Source organism: Alosa pseudoharengus, unplaced genomic scaffold, assembly GCF_046254945.1.
Source record: "Alosa pseudoharengus isolate Yale_2024_CS ecotype anadromous, Long Island Sound unplaced genomic scaffold, YU_APseudo_1.1 YU_APseudo_1.1_scf_15, whole genome shotgun sequence".
NCBI lineage: Eukaryota > Metazoa > Chordata > Actinopteri > Clupeiformes > Clupeidae > Alosa > Alosa pseudoharengus.
The window spans coordinates 23,842,212-23,864,163 of record NW_027468620.1 but is presented as its reverse complement, the minus strand read 5'-3'; the positions used below and the strand labels follow the sequence as shown (position 1 = coordinate 23,864,163).

The following is a 21,952-nucleotide window of genomic DNA, read 5'->3' as shown; positions in this document are numbered from 1 at the left end:
GAGGAGGACTCTTGGCTGGGCACCTCCGGGGCAGGGCGTGGCTCTCGTGCTGGAGGAGGAGGTGGAGGCGCTGACGGAGCTCCAGGGCCAGGCTTTAGCCAAGTCACCCCTCACTGTTTCACGGCTCTTCTGAATCACACTCATACTGTAGGCTAAGACACTATACACTTACGTATATGGGCTAGCATACACACTGACACTTACGCTAGCACACACACACACACAAGCACACAGATACACACACACACACACACAGAAGCACACAGATACACACACACACTCACACATGGGTTTGCATAACCACTCAGGCTAACACACACTCATGTTGACTTGCCCACACTCTCACAAATGGGCCAGCAAACACACACACACACACACGCACACACACGCTTGCACTGACAGTTTGGGCTAGCACTTCTCCTCTCACATTGGCTAGCCTATTACATTGCCAGATTCATGGATTCAAAGAGTGACATGCTTCGAGTCCATATGCTGAGAGAACCCTCAGAGTTGCCCGTGGAACTGAATGTGCAAACACAGATGGAATACACACACTCACACAAACACACACAGTGGAATGCCATTCGATAGTATTCACAACCATAGGCGAATAAGCTAGCAACAATCTCTCCCTCATCATCGTGTTATTCTCAGTGTGTAATTTCATTCATTTCTTTATTCTTTTTTATCTAACGTCTCCTCTCTCTCTCTCTCTCTCTCTCTCTCTCTCTCTCTCTCTCTCTCTCTCTCTCTCTCTCTCTCTCTCTCTCTCTCTCTCGCTCCTCACAGCTGCCCTGCCGGCTCACCATTACTTCAGCGAGAAGCAGCAGTTTTTGGAGAGTGAGTAAGATGTCACACGGCTTAATCTTATTCATCAGCTGGCTGCCAGTTCAAAAGGCAACTCAATTGACATCACCGTAATGAGTCAAAGAAAAAGAAAAAGGAAAAGAATTAAAAACACACACACACACATCATGTAAGACCTGCCTGGCGAAACCCACAGCGTAGGCTCCCCCCGACGAGGGCTTTTTTTTTAAAAAAATAATTAAAAAAAATTAGCAGATGACAATTGGCTGGGCTCGTTACGCCGTGTTCAGTCGCCCGTTTGTTATGTCTGCTCCCTTCAGCTGTGGAGTGGCAAGAGAGCAGTCTGGGGGAGTAATTAGCGCAACTCCAGCTCTACCTTTCTCCCTCCTGCAGCCGCAGCAGCCTGCCTCTGAGAAGGCCACGCCGGCCCTGTTCCACTGCGGCTCACCACAACTGTTCCGAGCCCGTTAGCGTCACTCATTTTTTTTTCTCTCTCTCTGTCTGTCTGTTTCTCTCTTCTCTCTCTCTCTCTCTCTCTCTCTCTCTGTCTCTCTTTCTTTCTCTCTCATCCTCCTCTTCCCCTTTCAGGAGGCCTGAGTCAGTCAGAAAACTAGACTATACACCTTGCAGCTCCATTAGGGCTCTAATACAAGTATGGCCATCTTCCAGGAATAACTCCCAGTCACTCAACCTGGTCTGGAGTGGCCCCAGTCGCCCAGGAGGAGAATGCAAACACCCTTATCAGGAGACAAACACACGGCCCCCCCAACTCTGCATCTCCCCACTCTCTCACATACCCCCACCACACACACACACACACACACACACACACACCACCACCACCACCACCCCTTCTCCCACAGTCCCTCATTTACATGCATTTATTTACTCGCTTTCCCGCTCGAAAAGAAAGAAGTAGAGAGAGAGAGTGAGTGAGTAGGGGAGGGAGGGGGTGTTTCTTAATGGTTTAAAAAACAGATTGGATTTGATTACGCCATCTTTAAAAAACAGGCCTCCTCCTCCTTCTCCCCTCACTCCTCACACACACACACACACACACACACACACACACACACACACACACACACACACACACACACACACACCTCTGCTATATTAATGCTAATGTATATGCACAGCCAGAACTCAACCGAGAATTCAATTAACTTTTTTTAAAACCGTTTGCACTGGAGGGAGAGAGGGAACTAGGGACCTTATGGGAAATTACAGAGGTTTGTGTGTGGAACGAGTTGTCTTCAAGTGGAGTATTAAATATGTTATGGTAGCGTTTTTGAGTTTCTCCCCTTCCGGTAAGCCACTACAAGGACTTTTTGAGGGCTTCTTGAATAAAACTTATTTTCCATGGGCAAATCCAGTAACCTAATTGGAGAAAATGCACATTAAATTATTGTGCCCACTTTATAGTTTGTCCTTGTCACATTGTACTTATGCAAGTAGTAAGAGATACTGTACACTTGTCATGTAAGTGCATATCATAGAATGTTACTATCACTAAACATTGTAAGTGCATATCATAGAATGTTACTATAAACATTATGTGCTTATTATAGAATGTTACTACCACTAAACTAAAGTATTTTAAATACCATGCACATTTAATGTGTCAGCCTACTATGTTCCTTTTGTTGGAAGCACAATCCTTGTTTGTCAAAAACGTGTTTTAATATTTACCTGTCAGTCTGATTTCATTTCTACCTTGACCTCAGTAAGGGTACACGAAAGGGTCAAGACCTGCGTTTCCTTGGAAAACAAAAACACCATTTCTCCTTTTCTATGTTTCCTTGTGAATGACTGTGCGCATGACTTTGCACATTCTGTGAGAGATTGTCGGGTTACACAACCTTTGAACTTTGTCCCCCCCACCCATGCAGGTCGAGGTTACCCATGGGCCCTGAAGAACCGACGTCCGGAGAGGCTCCGTGACTCCCTCAAGGAGCTCGAGGTATCCTCTTTACCCCTGACAAAAAAAATCCCTTTCTTAAAACAAAGGGAAAAAAACAGAAAAGAAAAAAACAGTTTGACAACAAATGCGAGCATTCTCTTTTCTCTTCCAGGAGGAAGGAGAGAGAGAGACAGGGGGGGGATAAAAAATACCCTCCTTTTCCACCCTTCTCCTTCTCTCTCTCAGCACCTCTCTTTCGGTTCCTCTCTGTCAACAGCCTCAATATTTGCGGGGGATCAGTGCTTGGGGGGCTGCAGGCTGGCCTCCTCTCCAGGCCCCGGCTGCACAGACTGGGCTTTGTTTGACGAGGCCGCAGCCCCCGTCTCAAAACCCGCTCAGCCTGAAACTGGACACATCCTCAGCCCGGGCCCGGGCGGCCCGCGCTCCTTACTCGCCTTACCGACCCTACTCACCCGCCCCGGTCTTAACCTCCCAACCCCTCTCACTTTCACCCCCAGTCCCAGTCCCATACCAGCTCTTCTGTCTCCCCTCTCTCTGTTTCTCTCTCTCCCTCTCTCTCTCTCTCTCTTTCTCTCTCTCTCAACCACCTCAAGTTAATCCCCAGCAGTCTATCCCCCCCACACTCAGCCCTGAAGCATAAAACAGCCAGCAGCACCCCCTTCGCACAAACCAAACCAAAACCTGAGCTCACACAGTCCAGCATGAGGCCCGCATGCCTTGACCACTTCAGGCCGGAGACCACTTTAACCACATGTTTGCATCCCGCATCCGATTCTACATCTAAGCCCTGGTCTTTACTACTTAACCGCCCCCCCTCCAGCTCTCTGGTTGAAGCCACCACTTCACCCCCACTGCCGCAGCTCCTAAATCCTAAAAATATGCTTAAGCACCTGCTGACGACCCGTCTTGCTTAGTGGTGGTGGTGGTGGTGGTGGTGGTGGTGGTGCTCCTTAAGAGATTGCTGCCACCCACCTTCTCGTCTGCTCGTCTGCTCTCGTTCACCTCGTGTGTTGTTGTCTCCGCTGCAGGACCTGCTGCAGGCCGCGCCCTGTGTCTGCTCCAGATGGAGGACCAAGCAGTGCTGCCAGGTAAGCTCTCCGGCGGCCACTGCGGCCACTCGTTCTACTGGGGCTCACCTGAGGGCCCACGTCCTGGTTCTGCGCGATTACTCCGCTTTTGGCTTTCTTGTTATTGATATGGAGCCACAGATCTAAGAGAGATCCATCTTGAATTTCCCCCTTGGGGATCAATAAAGTATCTATCTATTTATCTATCTATCTATGATGGTCGTCTTTATCAATTATCATCATAGACAAACACCTTCTGTTTGGGTGATGAGTCACAGCTATTGCAAATAAAGCCAGAGACCATACAAGCTGATGTGTTGTGGGAAGAGACCTGCCATTATGATTTAATGAAGATCAAGTCATACCACTAGTTTACATTCATTAGTGTAAATTTGTACATGTCAAACGGCATATTTACACTCAGCTGATTAGCATATTTAGCAATTAGCGGTATCCAGACAACCTTCAGCATGGTGACTGCACACACTGACATCAATGACTTCCCTCGGCTGGTCAGCGCGGCGCTCTAGTCAGCGGAGCTACAGGTGTAACACCCTCTTTTTTTTTAATGAGGTTGATTAATTGTGTTATCGTAATTGGGCGAGGGGGGTGGAGAGTGCCTTTCACGGGCCATTATTATTTGCCCTCACGCGGTGGCAAGATAGAGGGTCTGAGGAGGGAGCGGCCGTCTCCCGCAGAGCCCCGTCACTGCAGGGGGGGTGCTCCACTCCCACCACTTACCTCCACTACCACACCTCCCGAGACCAAAGGCCAGGTGTTACACCCCAACCGTTCAGAGAGAGAGAGAGAGAGAGAGAGAAAGAGAAAGGGATGGGGAGAGAGGTGGGGAGAAAGGGGTGTGTGGAAGAAATAAGGGAGGGAGGATGAGTGAGAGAGAGAGAAAAAGATGGAGTGGGATGGAGAGAAGAAAGATAGAGGGAGAGAGAGAGAGAGAGAGAGGTGAAGAGCTGACTCAGCCCAACAGACTTCAGTGCTTGTGAGGTTGTTTGGACGGATGGGAGTGAGCGCTCCACTGCTGTATCAGAGTGAAGTCGGTGACCTGCAGTTAGCTGGGCTTGATGCCACCCCACCCTCCTAGGTCAAAATGGTAACTGAACTCAGAATTATGTCAGCGATGGCCATACCTGTTTATTCTACTCTGATACAGGGATGTTCAGAGACAGATCAGGACACACACACTCCTTACAAAAATAACTGATAGTAAATGTTAGAATGTTAGACTAATGTAGTACTTCTGCTTGTATTCATGCCATTCAGATCAGAGAATATTTTCATGTCTTCATACTGCAATACGTGTTCCCATGCTATTTGTTTTAGACATAAGTTGTGTTCATATGCATCAATTGTGTTTATGTTTGGCTTGTAGCAGGTTCATAGACAAAGTACAAGCAGGCCTAAAAAATCAGTTTTCTGAGGGTGGAAAATAATTTTAATAATAAGTTAATTGTATTCAGAATTGTTAAGTGTATTCTGAATTTGTATATATATGTGTGTGTGTGTGTGTGTGTGTTTGTGTGTGTGTGTGTGTGTGTGTGTGTGTGTGTGTGTGTGTGTGTGTGTGTGTGTGTGTGTGTGTGTGTGTGTGTGTGTGTGTGTGTGTGTGTGTGTGTGTGTGTGTGTGTCTGTGTCTGTGTCTGTGTGTGTGTGTGTGTGTGTGTGTGTGCAGCTGTTGCTGAGTTCAGGGGTGCTGGTGACCCTTTCGGTGGTTGGGGGCCAGTTGGAGCGAGTAAGCATAGACCGAGCCCTGCTGGGCCGTCTGCCCGCCGACACCATCAGCCACGGTAAGTCACCACAGTGCGCTGCCCTGGCTCCCAGCATGCACCTGGGAGTCTCGACAGGGCCACAGGTAGTTGATGGTGAGGCTTTTGTCCTTCGCTCTTTCACGCCTTCCCAGAGGAGCCAGACAAAGGTTGTTTTCTTTTGTGTTTTTCTTTTTTTTTTGTTCCACTGTTTTGTTCCTGTGTGTGTTTATGAGGAGGTAGGGGATGGGTGGTGGCAGTGGTGTGTGTGTGTGTGTGTGTGCATGTGTGCGTGCAAGCATGTGTGTGTGTTGGGTGGGAAGGTTGTTCTACATCATTGTCAGGGGAAGGGAAATGGACACTGTCCCAAGTCTGTTAATTATTTTTAGTGTTATTGTTTTGCTACCTTTGCCTGCCCCCTCTCCCTCCTCCTCCTCCTCCACCTCCTCCTCATCCTCCTTGTCCGCCCTAGTCAGTCTCCAGACACCTGAGAGAGCTAGCGGTGCACCCTCCCCTGCACACACACGCACACACGCACACACACACACACACACACACACACACACACACACACACACACACACACCCTACCCCTATACCTCCGTCCTGCCGGCCCCCTGTGGCCCTCCATTCACTGCCACCGAGGCACTAATTAGTGCAGTAATTGTTTGAGGCCGGGGCTGCCGGGCCTGCGCTCACATCTGTCACTTGTTCAATTAGTCTGGGCCAGGCAGCGGCGGAGGCCAGCCGCCAACCTGTGCTCGCTGATGCCTGACCGCACCACTCACCGCCACGAGATGGCCCCTGGATGGAGCAGGAGGAGGTGGAGGAGGGAAGGGAAGGGGGTCCGGGACACGCCACTCAATCAGGCTCTACACACACACACACACACACACACACAGACGCAAACACACACAGACGCACACACACACTCATTCACACACACACACACACACACACACACACACACACACACACACACACACACACACACACACACACACACACACACACAGACGCACACACACACTCATTCACACACACACACACACACACACACACACACACACACACACACACACACACACACACACACACACACACATCCTGATCCATTTGATATGAAATGAAGTTGAAATGTGGTTTTTCTTAGACACTTACATTAGGGCAATGTAGAGCAGTAAACTGTGTGACCCTTGCTTTGTAAATACAGAGCATTGCTGGAAGCTGTTGACATGTGGCAAGAGGGTGAGGAGACTACATCATGTTTCGTCACTTGTCGTGCTCAAGTGATTTCTCACAGCATTTATTATTATTTTGTCAATGCTTTAAATGTTGTCCTCGATAAGCTCTTTTTACACTGCAGTGTCAACATGTTGCGTTAGTAGATGGCATTAAGTGGATTTTAAAGCTGCTTTGGTGAGCCTATTGAGTAATCCTGATCAACCACCTGTTATTCATATGGGCCAAGCTGTTTTTGTAGCATGAATGGTTAATTTGGGATTTTAGGATGGATTACCACGGCAGACATCCGCAAATTCCATAGCGATAAACGCTAAAGAAACATGCATTTGGCCTTAGTTGGGAGTAATCTTTTAAAAGCACACATGCTTATTCAATCATTTATTTTTTTCAGGAAAAGCTATGGCGTGATTAATAACCATTAATAATACTTCTCCCTACAGCTGTGTAGTACTTAGAATGACTTGAAGACGGCATACAAAATAACAAAATATTCAAACAAAGTCTGAACAATTCCAACAATTCCAAAAATGTCTGTTGAACAACTGATATATGAAGTAGTCATCCACAGTGTTCTCGAGCATCGCTCGGCAGTAAAAATAAACGTGCATATTAAATAATGAGTTTCTCCACACAGCTGCTTGTTTTGATACATAATTACGCTACAAATGCTCCATATTCCATTTCTAATTGCGGTTGAGTCTTTCTTTTTTTTATTTGGGGGATGAAGTATTCTCTCCAGCTACTGCAGTAGCGATCTGAGTGGTTTGTATTATTTTTTTCTCACTGTTTAATTGGTTTCATAAACAGATTATTATTATTTTTTGCAAGGGTGGTGGGCTTAATTGCTAATCACCATTCACCGGGCTTGTGAAGAGTTTAGTTGGATCAAGTGCAATTTTCTCTCTTTGGCATGAAAGCGCTACAGCCCCCCAGGCTGGAAACTGTATTCCTGGTAAACGTTCTCTTTTTCTGAGGTGTGTTCAGCGTCGGGACCCCTGTGCCAGTCCTGGGTGTTGTGGGTAAAATTACCCACTTCTAGGGGCACTTGAGGACTGATGACTGATTTCTGTAATATTTCTGTCTTATGTTTTTACGAATAAGGACAGGGTAGCCGTACACTCTGATCTCTTTTGAAGTTATTTATTCAAGACCGATGTTTCTGCAAACAGTCTTTATCAAGGTTGTCTTTTTTTTTAAAATGTATTGAATCGGTTTGTGCTTGTTTTATGTTATGTCTGTCTTTCTTAATCATTTTTATTCAAGAGATTATTTTGTTGGTTATTCTCGTCCTTCAGCTGTCATCACGGACAAGCTTTTTTTGCTCACCTTTGTGGAAAAGAACCAGGTGTGCCTGGTTCACATGGCCAAGAAGACCCAGGGTTCCCCTGAGTCCAGTCGACGCGTGGACAAGCTCTCTCCATCAGAGCTTAAGGTGAGAACAACCCACAACCCCCCACTCGCCTGCCACTTCAAACTCACACAAACTGTTACCATGCCTCACCCCAATACACACACACACACACACACACACACTCACACACACACAACCTGTTGGTCAGGATAGGTGGATAGGGGATATGTGGTGACTCAATTAAAGCCACTTAAGGACCCAGGGGGTGCCTCTAGTTGTTTGGCTTTTTGTGGTGATTAGGAGCGGGCTTACCTTCCCCGCCTCACCACAGGGGAATGACACAGCAGCAATTACCCAGCATCCTCTCCTCCATCTGTACACCCTGGGGGCCACCTTGGGGCAGCAGGACTGGTCAGTAAATAACCACAAATGATCTGTTTGTCTGTCGGGAAAAAAATAAAGTGTCGAAATCTCTTAACTGTTTTTTAGTGGCTTTGGAGTTTGTGAAAGCCCCACTTTAAAGTTTAGATCTCCTCACAGTGTCAAATAACACCCTCTATCATAAATATTTGTACGGAATCCACATTGACTTCATGGCACCATATAAGCTTCTGAGGATAAGGCTATTGTCATTCTCTAGGCCACAGTTACACAGTGTTTCATTTTTAAGAGCACGCTGATTGACCCAGTGTGTTAATGCCGTCCTGAGATTTGATAGATACGGTCTTCGAAGCGTGAAGAGAATTCATGGGAGACACAATGAGCTAAACAACAGTAAAATCTCACCCATTTCACAAAAACACAGAGCTCTAGAGTTTAATTACCTAGCATATCATGTTCTAGTAGTCAATGTTAGGCTGATTGACACAGTTACCGATTACATTAATAATGTAGCAGCGATATAATCATAAATAAGGGAATACGTCTGAATATCTGATCTTCTCGAAGAGTCGGATCCAGCCGGCAGCCATATTTGATCCTCAACCCTTTCCCCCCAGAAGTAAACTCTTCCCGTCAGATAGGTGAACATCTTTCTTCTCGCCCTGAACGGAGCTTGCATGCAGACGTGCAGATAAACGGCCCATTCACATTGCTATCGGTGGCTTGTCGATAGAAGTGCTGGACTAAAACGAGTGCATAGAAATGTAAATTCAGTGTGGCTCATATTCTCTGTGTCCACTTGCTAGAAGGGTGATAGATGTGTGGTATAAAGAAGGAGCCAGAGGCAGGCAGGCAGACAGGCAGGCAGGCAGACAGACAGACAGACAGACAGACAGACAGACAGACAGACAGACAGACAGACAGACAGACAGACAGACAGGCAGACAGACAGGCGGGCAGACAGTGGGGTTTTTTGGAGGACGCCTGTTCTAAGCCAAAAGGAGGATCTGCGTTGATGGGGTGAGGGGGTAGCTCTATAATTGCGTGGATTTCTTTCACTCTGTGATGTTCACCCAGCTTATGCCTCTGCCGAGGAGACGCAAAGGTTGGGGGAGGGGGGTGCTGGAGGGGGGGGGGGGGGGGAGGGGGTTGGGGCAGGGTCAAGTTCGCCCCTCTACCCCACTTTTGGGGCAGAAGCTTTAAAAAGAAAACAAAAAAAACAGAGGTGATCTTTTCTTCCTTCTGTTTTTTTCCTTCTTACTCCGCGCATTCTTTTATTCATTTATATAATTATATATCCCCACCCCACCCCCAAAAATTTGGTCCACATATTTTTTTAAAAAATGGAGGGAAGAGGCTTTATTCCATCCCCTGAAAGCATTAACCCCATATTAATGGCCAGAGCCAAGTGGTGAGATCACAATTTGGATGAGTCTGATTATGTGCTAAATACAATACATAAATGCATCGGGCCCTTAACACCCATTGCTCCGTGGCGTTATAGCATTACTGTCGGCCTTTGTTGCGGCACAGACGGGAATATGAAAGCAATCTCTCCTGTAGTGCGCCTGGATCCAGAAGCCCAAGGCTGATAAGGGGACCCCCCTGGCCTCTCCCAGTGTTTGGTCCAGTAGGCTAAGCTTTGAGTCTAATCCCCCAGAAAGCAGTTTGATTATTGCTGACCAGCAAACGCCAGCAAGATGGCAAGTTGGAGGGGAGGGGACGGGAGTGTGTGTGTGTGTGTGTGTGTGTGTGTGTGTGTGTGTGTGTGTGTGTGTGTGTGTGTGTGTGTGTGTGAGTGTGTGTGTTTGGGAAGAGGAGGAGAGTAAAAGAAGATATGTGTTCTCCCCCTCCTCTCTGTGGTGTGTGTGTGTGTGTGTTTTTTGGCGTCTCTTGATATATTTTTGGGGCGATTTTGGTCCGTCTCATTGCTGTGAAATGTGGGTGGGGGAAATCTAAACCTAGCTCCTCTCGCTCCCTCCCCTCTCTCCCTCTCTATATCTCTGGTGCTTTTAAACAGCCATCACAAAGCCAAATGATCTTTCAGCACCGAGACACCCACCATTTCCCCACCCGAATCCCACCACCAAACACCCCCCCCCCCATTCCCTCGCTCATGCCTGCACTTTCCTACCATCTCCAACATGGCGGCGGGTCGAGGCAGCCACGAGTCTGGGAATGGCGAGATAGAGCTGTTGACACGCGGGGAAGACGCCATTGTGTTGTGACTGGCGCAGATAAACCCCAGCGCTATAAAAGGCGGTATGGAAATCGCTCTTGTTACAGAAAAGCAAATAAGCTCCGTGGTCCCCACATAAAAGACCGGGGTCATAGCAGAAGACCTTCAAGTTGGAAGGCTGCATTCATTTGCGTCGGGGGTTTTATCTGTGCCCCCCCCCCTCCACCCCCCCTCCCCCACGTACAATGAGTCTTGTTTATTGTTGTGGTGGTTATTGGACGGCCCCGTTCTCCCGATGAACTGTGCCGGGCACCTTGAGATCTCATTACAGGAGCAGTCCGCAGCCCTTAGTGCGTAGGAGCGTGTCTGTATTTGCGGGCAAACAACCTCCCGCCACCAGAAAAAAATGCCGAACAAACATGGTTATTGAAATGAATTATCTGAAAAAGGGGGAGCCTGAAACCCTGAATGCCCCAAAAGTGACACGTGAAACCTTATTACTAAAGCAACACCCCGCTATATAATCGAAAGAAAGTCTCTATCTGTCACCCCCTCTCTCTCTCTCTCTCTTTCTCTCTCTCTCTCTCTCTCTCTCTCCCTCCCTCCCTCCCTCCCTCCCTCCGTCTTTCTCTTGTGCCAAGCTGGACACCCACCTCTGATCCCTCCTAGCCTGCACTTGTGTATGTTGATCGTCTTGCCCTTGTTTTGTTTTGTTTGTTGTTTTCGTTCTTTAATTTTACATGTCTCATCTCTCCGCCCCTACACCATACCCCAACACCCCCCCCCCCCCAGGTCTCGAGCGTGGTGCTGCCCAGTGGAGCGGGTCGGCGCCTGGGCCGGCGTGTGGGGCTGAGTCGCTCGCAGGACGTGGCCGTGTGCTGGTGGCCGGCGCCTAACGATGAGGAGGCCCGGCCTTGGTCTCCGCTCCCCAGCGAGGCCGACAGGGCCAACCTGGTTCTGCTCAGCTGCTCTGACCCCGCGGGCCTCAAGGTGAGAGCCAGGTCCATCACACATGGGGTGTGTGTGTGTGGGGCGGGGTAGGGAGCACTGGGCTGAAATGTAAACACACACTGGTCAGTTAATAAATAGGGCATAACCTCCTAAATAATGGAAAGGGCTTTAATGATGCTGCAGTGATGCTTGAGTGATCAGGGGCTAGGCCAGTCTCTCGCCCCCCTACACTGTTTTTCTGTCTTCTTCTCTCACCTCCTGTTCTTGTTGTTAGTCGTGTTCTCTGCATTTTTTAGTCATGCTCTCTGCCCTTTGTTGTCACGTGTCAACTTTAGTTCCATTTGTGCAACGCCATGGCTTTTTCAGCACTGCACACGCAGTGGTTCCGCTATATATGTCATCTTGACTCCAGCTTAGGTAACAGAGATGATGTTATTTTGGGAAGCATAAGAGAGTTTTCTCTTAACGGACTAGACACTAGCAGGCTTTGATCTCCCAGGAGTTCCACGGCAGCAGACGTCAAGGAAGCATAATGCTGCTGGTGTCTTCTCCTACAGCAGTGACAGTCCATCCCCTCTCCTCGCCGCCATAGAGCTTCAGCAGTAGCCTACAGTAGCATAGCCTTAGACATCTCAGGGGTGGCGTTTCAATTTCATTCCATTCAGTTTATTTATTTATTTGTTGGTAAAGATGGGGAACTAAGCCGTGATTTGGGCACAGTGCACTGGCAGCATGGCTGCCATGCCACCCCACCCACCCACCCCCGCCACTCCCCTTCAATCCGACGCCACCCCTCCGCTCTGGTAAAGAAGCGGGAATGTCGCACGCAGCAGACGATCCCAAATTTTCCGAGTTGCGCAGCTTAAGAAATGATAGCACGCCGTCTCTTAAACACATGCAAAATATTCAGGAGCGTGGAGGGGGTGGTGGTGGTGGTGGTGGTGGTGGTGTGGGGGGTGGTAGGTGCAAAGAAATAAGAGTCGAGGCAAAGACGAGAGCGAGAGGAGGGAGGGAGGCTATGGAGAAGGACTGAAAGCGAAGCGTTACCAATTGCATATGCACATAATGAAAACAAACGCGGAGGGCTGCAGGGGGAAGTGGGGGGGGGGGGGGGGTTGGAAAGAAATAAATAAACAGGCAAGCAAGCAAGGATGCCGGGCGGTTCAGACGGTTTGGAACCCGCACTGGATTTATCTTAGTCCTTCACCTATTTTTTTTTTTTTTTCATTTTCTCCCCCCTTTTCTGCTTAAAGAACATTAAAGTCTCCTTGCCTGCATCGTTTCTAATTAAAGTGTTTGTTGTCATTTTCAGATCCGCAGTGTGAAATTAAGCTAGCAGTTTATGTAAGACCCATGGAGCAAATCAAACACTTTGCTCATCAGAAAGGCTGGGACTTCTATCACTTCAAGCTCATATATATGTTCCTTTTGTTAAGTTTGCTATCTGCATGCTAAGCCAATTTTCTACTTAAGTCTCTGGCATTTAAAAGTCTGATTTATTTCCCTATGTGGTCTTAATTCTTACCCCTCACTGATAAGAAGAGCCAAGGCACGCTGGAAGAAAAAAATATGTACTGGTATGTGTGCCGGTTTATGCAGCAGTTTAACATTTTTAACGATTCCCTCTTGCTGGAATTTAATAATCTTAATGGAAAAAAGCAAACAGATGCACATATTTTTCCAACTTAATGTTGTTATTGTTGCTGTTGTTGTTTTATGTCTGTCTGTTTGTTTTCGTGTGTGTTTATATTTTCACTCTTATGTGTATATATGTGTGTGTTTTGTGTGTGTGTGCGTATCCTGTTATCTATCTTCTAACACTTATCCCCCTTGGTTGTCTGTGTATGTTTATGATGCCAGTTGTGCGACTGCTGAGACATTTCCAGACACATTTTACAACACAAATGAGCACTGTAGGAAAACGTCTTGCTCATTATACTTCAATAACCACATTTGCAAAAGACTAAAGATATTTATTAGCATTTCATATTATCACTGTAATCACAACAAATCACAACTTCAAAGAAATTTTGAAGTTCAAAATCTCTTGTTGTTGTTGCTGTATTTCCTAACTGGGTTAGAAGTGGGGTTGGGGGGGGAGGTAAGCCTATGGTCTGTAGGCCATCTCCCCCTCCATCTCTCTCTCTCTCTCTCTCTCTCTCTCTCTCTCTCTCTCTCTCTCTCTCTCTCTCTCTCTCTCTCTCTCTCTCTCTCCGTCGTGCATAAGGGCAGAATGTGCAGGAGCCAGCGCAGGATTTCATGGCACACCAGGCTGACAAGTATCTGTGCAGAGGCAACGGGATTGCTGCTAGCCGCATCTGCGCCCCAATCTGGAGACCAAAAAACTTATTCAGGAGTCACCACCCTCTCCTCGTTTATCTCTCTCTCCTCTCTTCCTTTTCCTCCCCCACTCTCTTACTCCTTCTCTTTCTCTCTCTCCTTCTCTCTCTTTCTCTCTCTCTCTGCTCCGTGGGCTGGAAAATTGGCTCAAAAAGGGCACTGCTGTGAACAAGGGCTGGCACTCAGCTGGACGATGCTGGGTTTATCTTTCATGCCTCCCTAAGAAAAAAGGAGAGAGTTCAGAGAAGAGAGGAGAAGAATAGGGAAGAATAGTTTTGACCAGTCACTGAAACCAATAACTAGGAAAGACCTACTTACCGCTGTTACCTCCCTCTCTCTCTCCCTCTCCTTCTCTCTTTCTCTCTCTCTTTCTCCCTCCCTCTCCCTCCCTCTCTCTCTCCCTCTCCTTCTCTCTTTCTCTCTCTCTTTCTCCCTCTCCCTCCCTCTCTCTCTCCCTCTCCTTCTCTCTTTCTCTCTCTCTTTCTCCCTCTCTCTCTTTCTCCCTCTCTCTCTCTCCCTGGCTGCGTTTGAGCTCTGGAGGTGCGTGGAGATGCCGTTTGTCTTGGGCTCACTTTGTGAAATTGAATCTCTCATTGTTTCAGGAACAGCTGTGGGGATTTGAGGCGTCTCTCAATGCAGGTCTTAAGAAGGATCACCCTGTGAAGATGTTAAAGCGCTTTTCAACGAGGGCTGGGGGAGGGGGGGTGGGGGGTGGATGAGAGGTGGGCACCCCCAAAATGGCCCACAGTGCTGTGACAGACGCCAGCTAACGAACGGCTGCCACGGTTACCTTTTTTGTTGTGTTTTTTTTTGTTTGTTTGTTTTTGTTGTCATTTTTGCTGTCTGTATTTTTTGTGGTTATTTTGGTTGTTGGTGTGTGTGACACTGAGGCTGTGTAAAAGTTCTGTGTGTGTGTGTGTGTGTGTGTGTGTGTGTGTGTGTGTGTGTGTGTGTGTGTGTGTGTGTGTGTGTGTGTGTTGTCCTGCCCTGCTGAAGTGAGAGCCCCACTCCTCAGTGGGATAAGCCCAGCAGAGAGCCTGGGTTGTGGCCATCCAACTGGCCTCTCCCGGCGGCCGTGGCTGTGGCCGTGGAGAGCGGGCGCCGGGGTCGGCGGGGGCTGCTGGTGCCAAGGCCCAGGCCAGCTGCGGCTGAAGCCCAGAGGACGGGGCCCGTGGCTGGGGCAGGTGTGGCTCAGCGGGCCCCGCCACTGTGGAGAGCTGGCAGCGATCCGGATCTCTCCTCTGTGCTGTCAGCACCTCCTCCCCTCCTGTCCCCTCCCCTCCCCTCCTCTCCCCTTTCCCATCCCTCCCCCCACCTCCTCACTCCCTCCCTCTCTCCCTCCGCCGCCCCCCTGGGGAGCAGCAGGAGCCGGCCCTGGGGATTATGGGAAAAAAAAAAAAATCATCTGCTTCCTCACATAGACCATAGGCAACCTGCTTAACTCCCTTTTTGGCACTCGCCGACAAAACCCAGCTTTGCGCCAGCCAGCCCCGATCCCCCGTTCTGTCTACACGGCGAAATGAACCACACTCATTACTGCAGGCAACTGCGAGAAAAGGGGGGGGGGGGACCAAAAAAAAAAAAAAAAAAGCCCTGAATGCTTTTTTCCCGATAGGGACTTTTTAAGCCTGTGTGTGTAGAGGTTAAATCTCCAAACAAATTTACAGAATGCCTCATTGTAGCGGTGGCGCATGGCGGCGATATCTTTTGTCACGGTGCCCCTGTTTGCGCAAGTGATGTAGCACACACGCTGAATATTAACTTTACACGTGTCTTACACGCTGGGCCGGCCACGAGCCTCGCCACCACGGCCACGGTCAGTGCGTCCTGTCACGGCCTCCCTCACACACAACTGCGTCCTGTCACGGCCTCCCTCACACACAACTGCGTCCCCCAAGCGGGAGCGGGTTTTTCACCCTGTATCGATCGGCCATCGACAGGAGGAAAGAATGTATAAATGTCTCGTCAAGTGATATTTAAAAATGTCATATACATGGCAGCCTGATCAATAGGGCATTTGTGATTCTGTTTGATTTATTAGACCAGGAGATGGGGAGTGGGTGAGAGGAATGATCTGAAGGTGCTGTTTATAGACAGAATCTTTATAACACTATTGTATTAGCCCTGTTTGTACAGATGTTTTACCTTCAATTGAGCTTACTTTCTTTTTTTCCCACTTTCCTTTCATTTTCTCTCGCTTCTCTCATACCCCCCTTCCCTCTGAAGTCCTGGATTTTTTCTCTTTTTAGTCCCACATGTATTTTTTGTCTATATTTATTTTATGTTCCCCATTGACTCTCTCTCTCTCTCTCTCTCTCTCTCCTCCTCCTCCTCCTCCTCTCCCCCTCTCTCTCTGTGTGCAGGTGCTGAGCTGTGTGCGTACCCAGGGCGACCCACTGGACTGCAGCTTCAGCCTGACTCAGCCGTACCAGCTGCTGACGGTTGAGGTGCCCGCGGACGCCCCCTCGGGACCTGACTCCTCAGTCACCACGGTCACGGCCCTGAGCGCCACTTACGAGAGCGCCCGCGGCCGCCTGCAGCGCCTGTCCGTCCAGCGGCTGACCCTCCCCTCCCGGCCAATCAGCTGCGCACGCGACCCCTCCGAGAGCCGCCTCCTGCTGGGCCTGAGCGACTCGTCGCTGGTGCTGCGCGACTCGGGCCGCGCCGGACTCTCGCTGCGTGCCCACTGCCCCATGCTGCCCAGCCTCTGCGCCTGGCACCCGGCGGGGGCCCTCCTGGTGGTCGGGGGCGGCCAGGGCGAGCTGCAGTGCTTCGACCTGGGCCTGGCGCCCCTACCCCTGCGGCTGCTGGACGAGGAGCAGCCCTGCCGGTCCCCAGGCCCTAGCCTCCAGCTGTGCCGCCACCTGAGGGCCCCCGGGGGTCTGGTGGGGCTGCAGTGGGCTGCCGCCCAGTGGGGCAGTCAGGCGGCGGGGGACGGGGGGCTGGAGGTCCATGACCTGCTGCTGCTCAGCTTCCATGGAGGACCTGTGGCTGCACTGAGGCTGAAGCTGGGTGAGTGTGTGTGTGTGTGTGTGTGTGTGTGTGTGTGTGTGTGTGTGTGTGTGTGTGTGTAGGTACTGGTAGGGGTCTGTGTGTCTGTGTGTGTGTGTGTGTGTGTGTGTGTTTTCTGTGTGTGTGTGTCTGTGTCTGTGTGTGTGTGAGTGTGTGTCTAGTGTGTGTGTGCGTGTACAAGTAGGTTTGTGTGTGTGTGTGTGTGTGTGTGCATGTATGTGTGTGCACATGGGCAAGCAAGCCAGGAGGAAAAAGGTGAAGTGCAGAGAACAAAGGGAAGCGAGCAGCTGTTTGACAGATGAGGAGGACAGAGAGATGGCAAGAAATAGATTGACATTGGACACGAGCAGTAGTGAGAGAAATGAGAGAGAGAGAGAGAGAGAGAGAAAGAGGGACGGAAAGAGAGAGCGAGAGAGCAAGGTAACTGAGAGAGAAAATAAGAGAGAGAGGGAGAAGGGGCTGTGCTACCAGGATGGGCTCAGCTTGACCGGAAGGCTCCCAGGAGTAGTGGGCGCTGGTGTGTGTGCTGCTGGTGCGGACGGTTCATTTAGCTCCTCTGCAGTTCCCCTCCACTGACTGCTTGCTCTGGAGGTGCCAGCTCACCAAACCAACACTGCAGCCACTGATCAACAGTCCCCCTTTAATACCTCAGCTAATTAGCTTAATGAGTTCATTTTCAGTACCTGGGACTCTGACGTACACCTATGATAAATGATACCTCCGGTCACACACACATACACACACACACACATACACACACACACACACACACCGCGTTCAGTTTAATTTGGCAGTCACACAGAGGGAGGAGCCTCAGTTGTAGAGGTCACTCAATAATTGCCCTGAGGCCAGAGCCTCCAGGAGAATTGTGGGATGTATTTTTGCCGATAAATCATTTACAGTGGCCGCGCGTCCCTCGGGGGGGACTCAGATAAAGTTTGCCAATCAAAACCTGCCAAGCCAGCCTTGTTTAATTGTGACTTTGGAGGAAGATGTGACACATTGCAGCTCAACTGAAGTTTGAAGGAGAGGAGAAGAGAAAGAGAGAGAGAGAGAGAGAGAGAGAGCGAGAGAGAGAGGAATAATTGGAGAAGGGAGGGAGGCAGTAGGACGACAATAGTCCCCTTTCTCCTCTGATCATGTGCCAGGGTTTTGATGAAGAAAGGAAAAAAAAGAAAACGTGCATCTCTGTGTTAACGGGTAATTCAGGGGGACGGGTGTGCGGCGCGTTTGGGTTTGTTTGTTTGTTTGTCTGCCTGCTTGTTTCGCTTGCTCCTTTATTTATTGACTCATTTCATTAAGGCCGCTACATGATAGAGTGAGCTAGAAGCAGCGGAGGAAGAAAGCCTTGGCACGCCTCCAGCTTTCCAGAAGAAGCCTCTTTTTCTCCCCTCTCTCTCCCAATCTCTCCCTCTCTCTCTCTCTCTTTCTCTCTCTCTCCCTCTCTCTCTCTCTCTCTCTCTCTCTTTCTCTCTCTTTCTCTCTCTTTCTCTCTCTCTCTCTCTCCCTCTCTCGTGATGCCTTTTTTTCCCCCGCCGCCTCTCCAGTTATCTCATCTGGGCACACGTTTGCTGGAGTTGCTCTGGTTTGCAGACGGGATATTGAAGGGCAGCTGGGTTCCACGCTAGGAGAAGGCAGAGAGAAAGAGGGAGAGAGAGAGGGAGAGGGAGAGAGAAAGAGAGGGAGAGAGCACAAGAGGGGAGAGGAAAGGAAGACTAATTTGCACATTGAAATCAAAGCAAAAACAAATTTAGCACAGCGTTATAATATTTCGTCGTGACAGTTGCGTCATGTTAGCTGCTGTTGTCTTCACTGCCACATTTTTTTCCACCGACATTAGGCCAATGGGACTGGAAAATCATCTAAATTGCTTAATTTGGTGCAGAACGTTCCTCTTATTCCGAGCGTGTGTGATACGACTCATGAGCGTGTCGGAATATTCCTTAATATTTCACCGTAGTCTTCCAAGGGGGAAATAGTGTGTGTTCAAAACAGTTTGGGCCCCTAAAGCCAAATGGTGTCCTGTTTATTTTTTGTTTATTGGTTGTTGTCGTCGTCGTCGTTGTTGTTTACTCAGAGTGTAGAAGCACACACCTGGAGTGCAGAGGCACAGGTGGGACTGACAACTCCAACAGTGATGACGCTGCTGCACAGTCAAGCTCTTAGGAGCACACTCTCCACACTTCTAACCTTGATACCTTCTTGATTTTCTGTATTCATGCAGTCTAACAACTGTCAGACTGTCTGGTTCTGTTATTTTATTAAAGCTTTGAAATAAGTGGGCATTCCCTCTCCTCAAAGGACTTTTCTGGAGCTGGATAGGGACACATTAACCTGGTCCTTGTCATGAAAGCTTGCACATATCACTGCAGTTTGATTGTCCCCCTGCCGTCATTGTTATCTCTGGAAGTACAGTATATTATAATTACCTTCTGATTGTCAGTTTTCCCATTGGTTTGCTTATCAGGCTTTGAAATGTCATGCCCACCCTGACACAAGCACATTTTATTTTGATTTTGACTTCCTGTTATTGTCAGCGCTGCTCTTACACTTTCTGTCATGAGTTATCTCCCCCCAACTCATGGACTGTGCTGGAGTCGCTGCTCTCTGCAGGACGTCGAGGAGTCCTGAGCGTGATTTTTGCACCTTGTGTTTGTGTCACCAAAAGCAAACGGGGGGATTTTTTTCCTGTGGATAATCCGCCCCTCTCTCTCTCTCTCTCTCTCTCTCTCTCTCTCTCTCTCTCTCTCTCTCTCTCTCTCTCTGCGCGTATGCTGCTTTTCCGTCTCCAAAGAGACTTAGCCAGGAACAGACGGTGACGCACGGCTCAAATTTTTCTTCTTCTTTCTCCTCCCCACCCCATCCATGGGAAGCTCAGCTGATGCGTTCGCCACATTAGCGGGCTCTTTAGAGGATTTAGGCTGGGCCGCCTGCTAATTGCCTGCTTGTAATTTTAATTGGGCGCACCCATCTCCCCACCCCACTCCCCACCCCTCACTCACACCATTTCCTCTAAATCAATTAGACAATATGGTGGCTGTCCAAAGAAAGAAACACTCTCCACACTCACACGTGACGCCGTCGCTGATGGAGGACACGCGTACCTGGCCAGGGTCACCCTCCTGGGTGCCGCCCGTATCAGATTAGGCTGAGGCCACATACTCAGGGCTCTCCTGTGGATTTACCAGCAGAGAGGGGAGGATCATGGGGGTCAAAAACAATAACGCCCTGTCAAACTGGGTTGCTCTGGCGGACAGCATTCAGAGCCTGTGTGTTTGTGTGTGTGTGTGTGTGTGTGTGTGTGTGTGTGTGTGTGTGTGTGTGTGTGTACGTGTGTATGTGTGTGTGTCCGCCACTGTGAGTGTGTGATCTTCATTATGACAGTTGCGCGTGCCCCTTTTGTTTTGGCCGGTTTGTGAAGAGAGCTCACTGGCTTTAGCTCCTGTTGAGGAATGAACAAGGTTAAGCGGCGCTCCGATTGATTCTGCCTTTCTGCCGCCGGTGATTCAATACCGGCGGATTAGCGGACTGCTGAATAATTAAGTCCACTCTTTTTGTGCTTGTACCGGCAGTGGAGGTGTCGGCTGCCGCGGGTGATTACTGCTCATTGTGATCACAGGCCCTCGGTCCGGACTGCCGTCTGCCACAGTCACGGAAACCCCGTGCGGCAGAGAGAGAGAGAGAGAGAGAGAGAGAGAGAGAGAGAGAGAGAGAGAGAGAAAGAAAGGGGCGGAGGAAAAGAAGGAGAGAAGGCAAGGCGGTGTGAGAGAGGAAAGGTGACAATTGAATTTCCCCTTGGGGATCAATAAAGTATCTATCTATCTATCTATCAATTGAACGGAATGGAAGTTGATGGAGAAGAATTGAGGAAGGGGGAAGATGATGGGTATGGGGGCACGTGTGGGTGGTGAGTCTGATGAAGAGCGTGTAGCTCGAAAACGTTCACTTGGTGAAATAAAAGATAAAGCAAAACGGGAGCAAGTGTGCGGACATTCAATTTTTTTTTTTTTTTGATTGGCACGTGTGGGTGGGGAATAAAGAAAGAGAATGACGGGGGAGGGGGTGGGGTGGGGTGGGGTGGGGTGGGGTGGGGTGGGGTGGGGTGGGGTGGGGTGGGGTGGTGGGGGAGACAGCAGGTGTCAGGTGAAGGGTCTCACACGAGGGTGAAGAGGAAGGCTGACAGGAGATTTGACCGCAGAGGAGAAAAAGAGTATGAGAGAAACAGAAAACGTGTCCAGTCCATAGCTAATGTCACATGTCAGCATCTCACCTGGCCTTTCTGTGAACTTTGCGTGAAAAGCCAAAACAACACAAGCAACCGAGGAAAACAAAGAACCTTTCAAATTATCATGCAAGTTTTGTGGAAAACATGCTCTCTCTCATATACGCTAGGCATCACATGTGCCCTCTCATCCAGACATCGCACGCTCTTCTCCCATGTTTACATATATATATACTCTGTGCATGGTATGGACGCCACAACTGCTTTGTCAACACTCCATGTATATTCTAGCCCAGCGCTTTTAGCCTGCAGCGCAAGGATGCTGTCAAGCAGAGCGAGCTGATCGATGCGGCCGTCGATGCCAATCTGGCGCCGTGCAGTGCCTTTAAAGATCTTCTGCCAGTTACTTACCCCCGATGCCTGACCCTGCCCAGAGAACCCCCTCGCGTTCTCCTTCACTATCTGTGTGTGGGGGAAAGTGCGTCCACATGACGTCTAGCTGATAGCCCTCTGCACTGACGGGAGCTGAGAGGAGGGCTATCAGCGAGGCGGCTGACCTACAGGGCCCAGGGCGGATGATGACCGTCTCAGTGGGAGTGGACGGAGGCAGCTTGGTGCCCGCCAAGTGGACGAGGAATGTGTGGGGCCTAATTGGCTTGAGTTTGGAGGGCAAGTGACCATTAGCATAAGATAGCTGTGAGCACAGAAACCAG

The 21,952-nt window shown here is 49.4% G+C and overlaps 1 protein-coding gene across 1 annotated transcript in view; it reads left to right on the top strand.

Annotated features, from left to right (window-relative positions):
- The window catches only part of wdpcp (WD repeat containing planar cell polarity effector), a 70,746-nt gene that overhangs the window by 32,880 nt on the left and 15,914 nt on the right, over positions 1 to 21,952 (top strand). Inside the window, exons 4-10 of the mRNA XM_076285957.1 lie at positions 790 to 840; positions 2,700 to 2,770; positions 3,760 to 3,819; positions 5,486 to 5,600; positions 8,099 to 8,235; positions 11,507 to 11,704; positions 16,369 to 17,017. Coding sequence (XP_076142072.1) covers positions 790 to 840; positions 2,700 to 2,770; positions 3,760 to 3,819; positions 5,486 to 5,600; positions 8,099 to 8,235; positions 11,507 to 11,704; positions 16,369 to 17,017 — 1,281 coding nt within the window. The remainder of the gene's footprint in view (positions 1 to 789; positions 841 to 2,699; positions 2,771 to 3,759; positions 3,820 to 5,485; positions 5,601 to 8,098; positions 8,236 to 11,506; positions 11,705 to 16,368; positions 17,018 to 21,952) is intronic.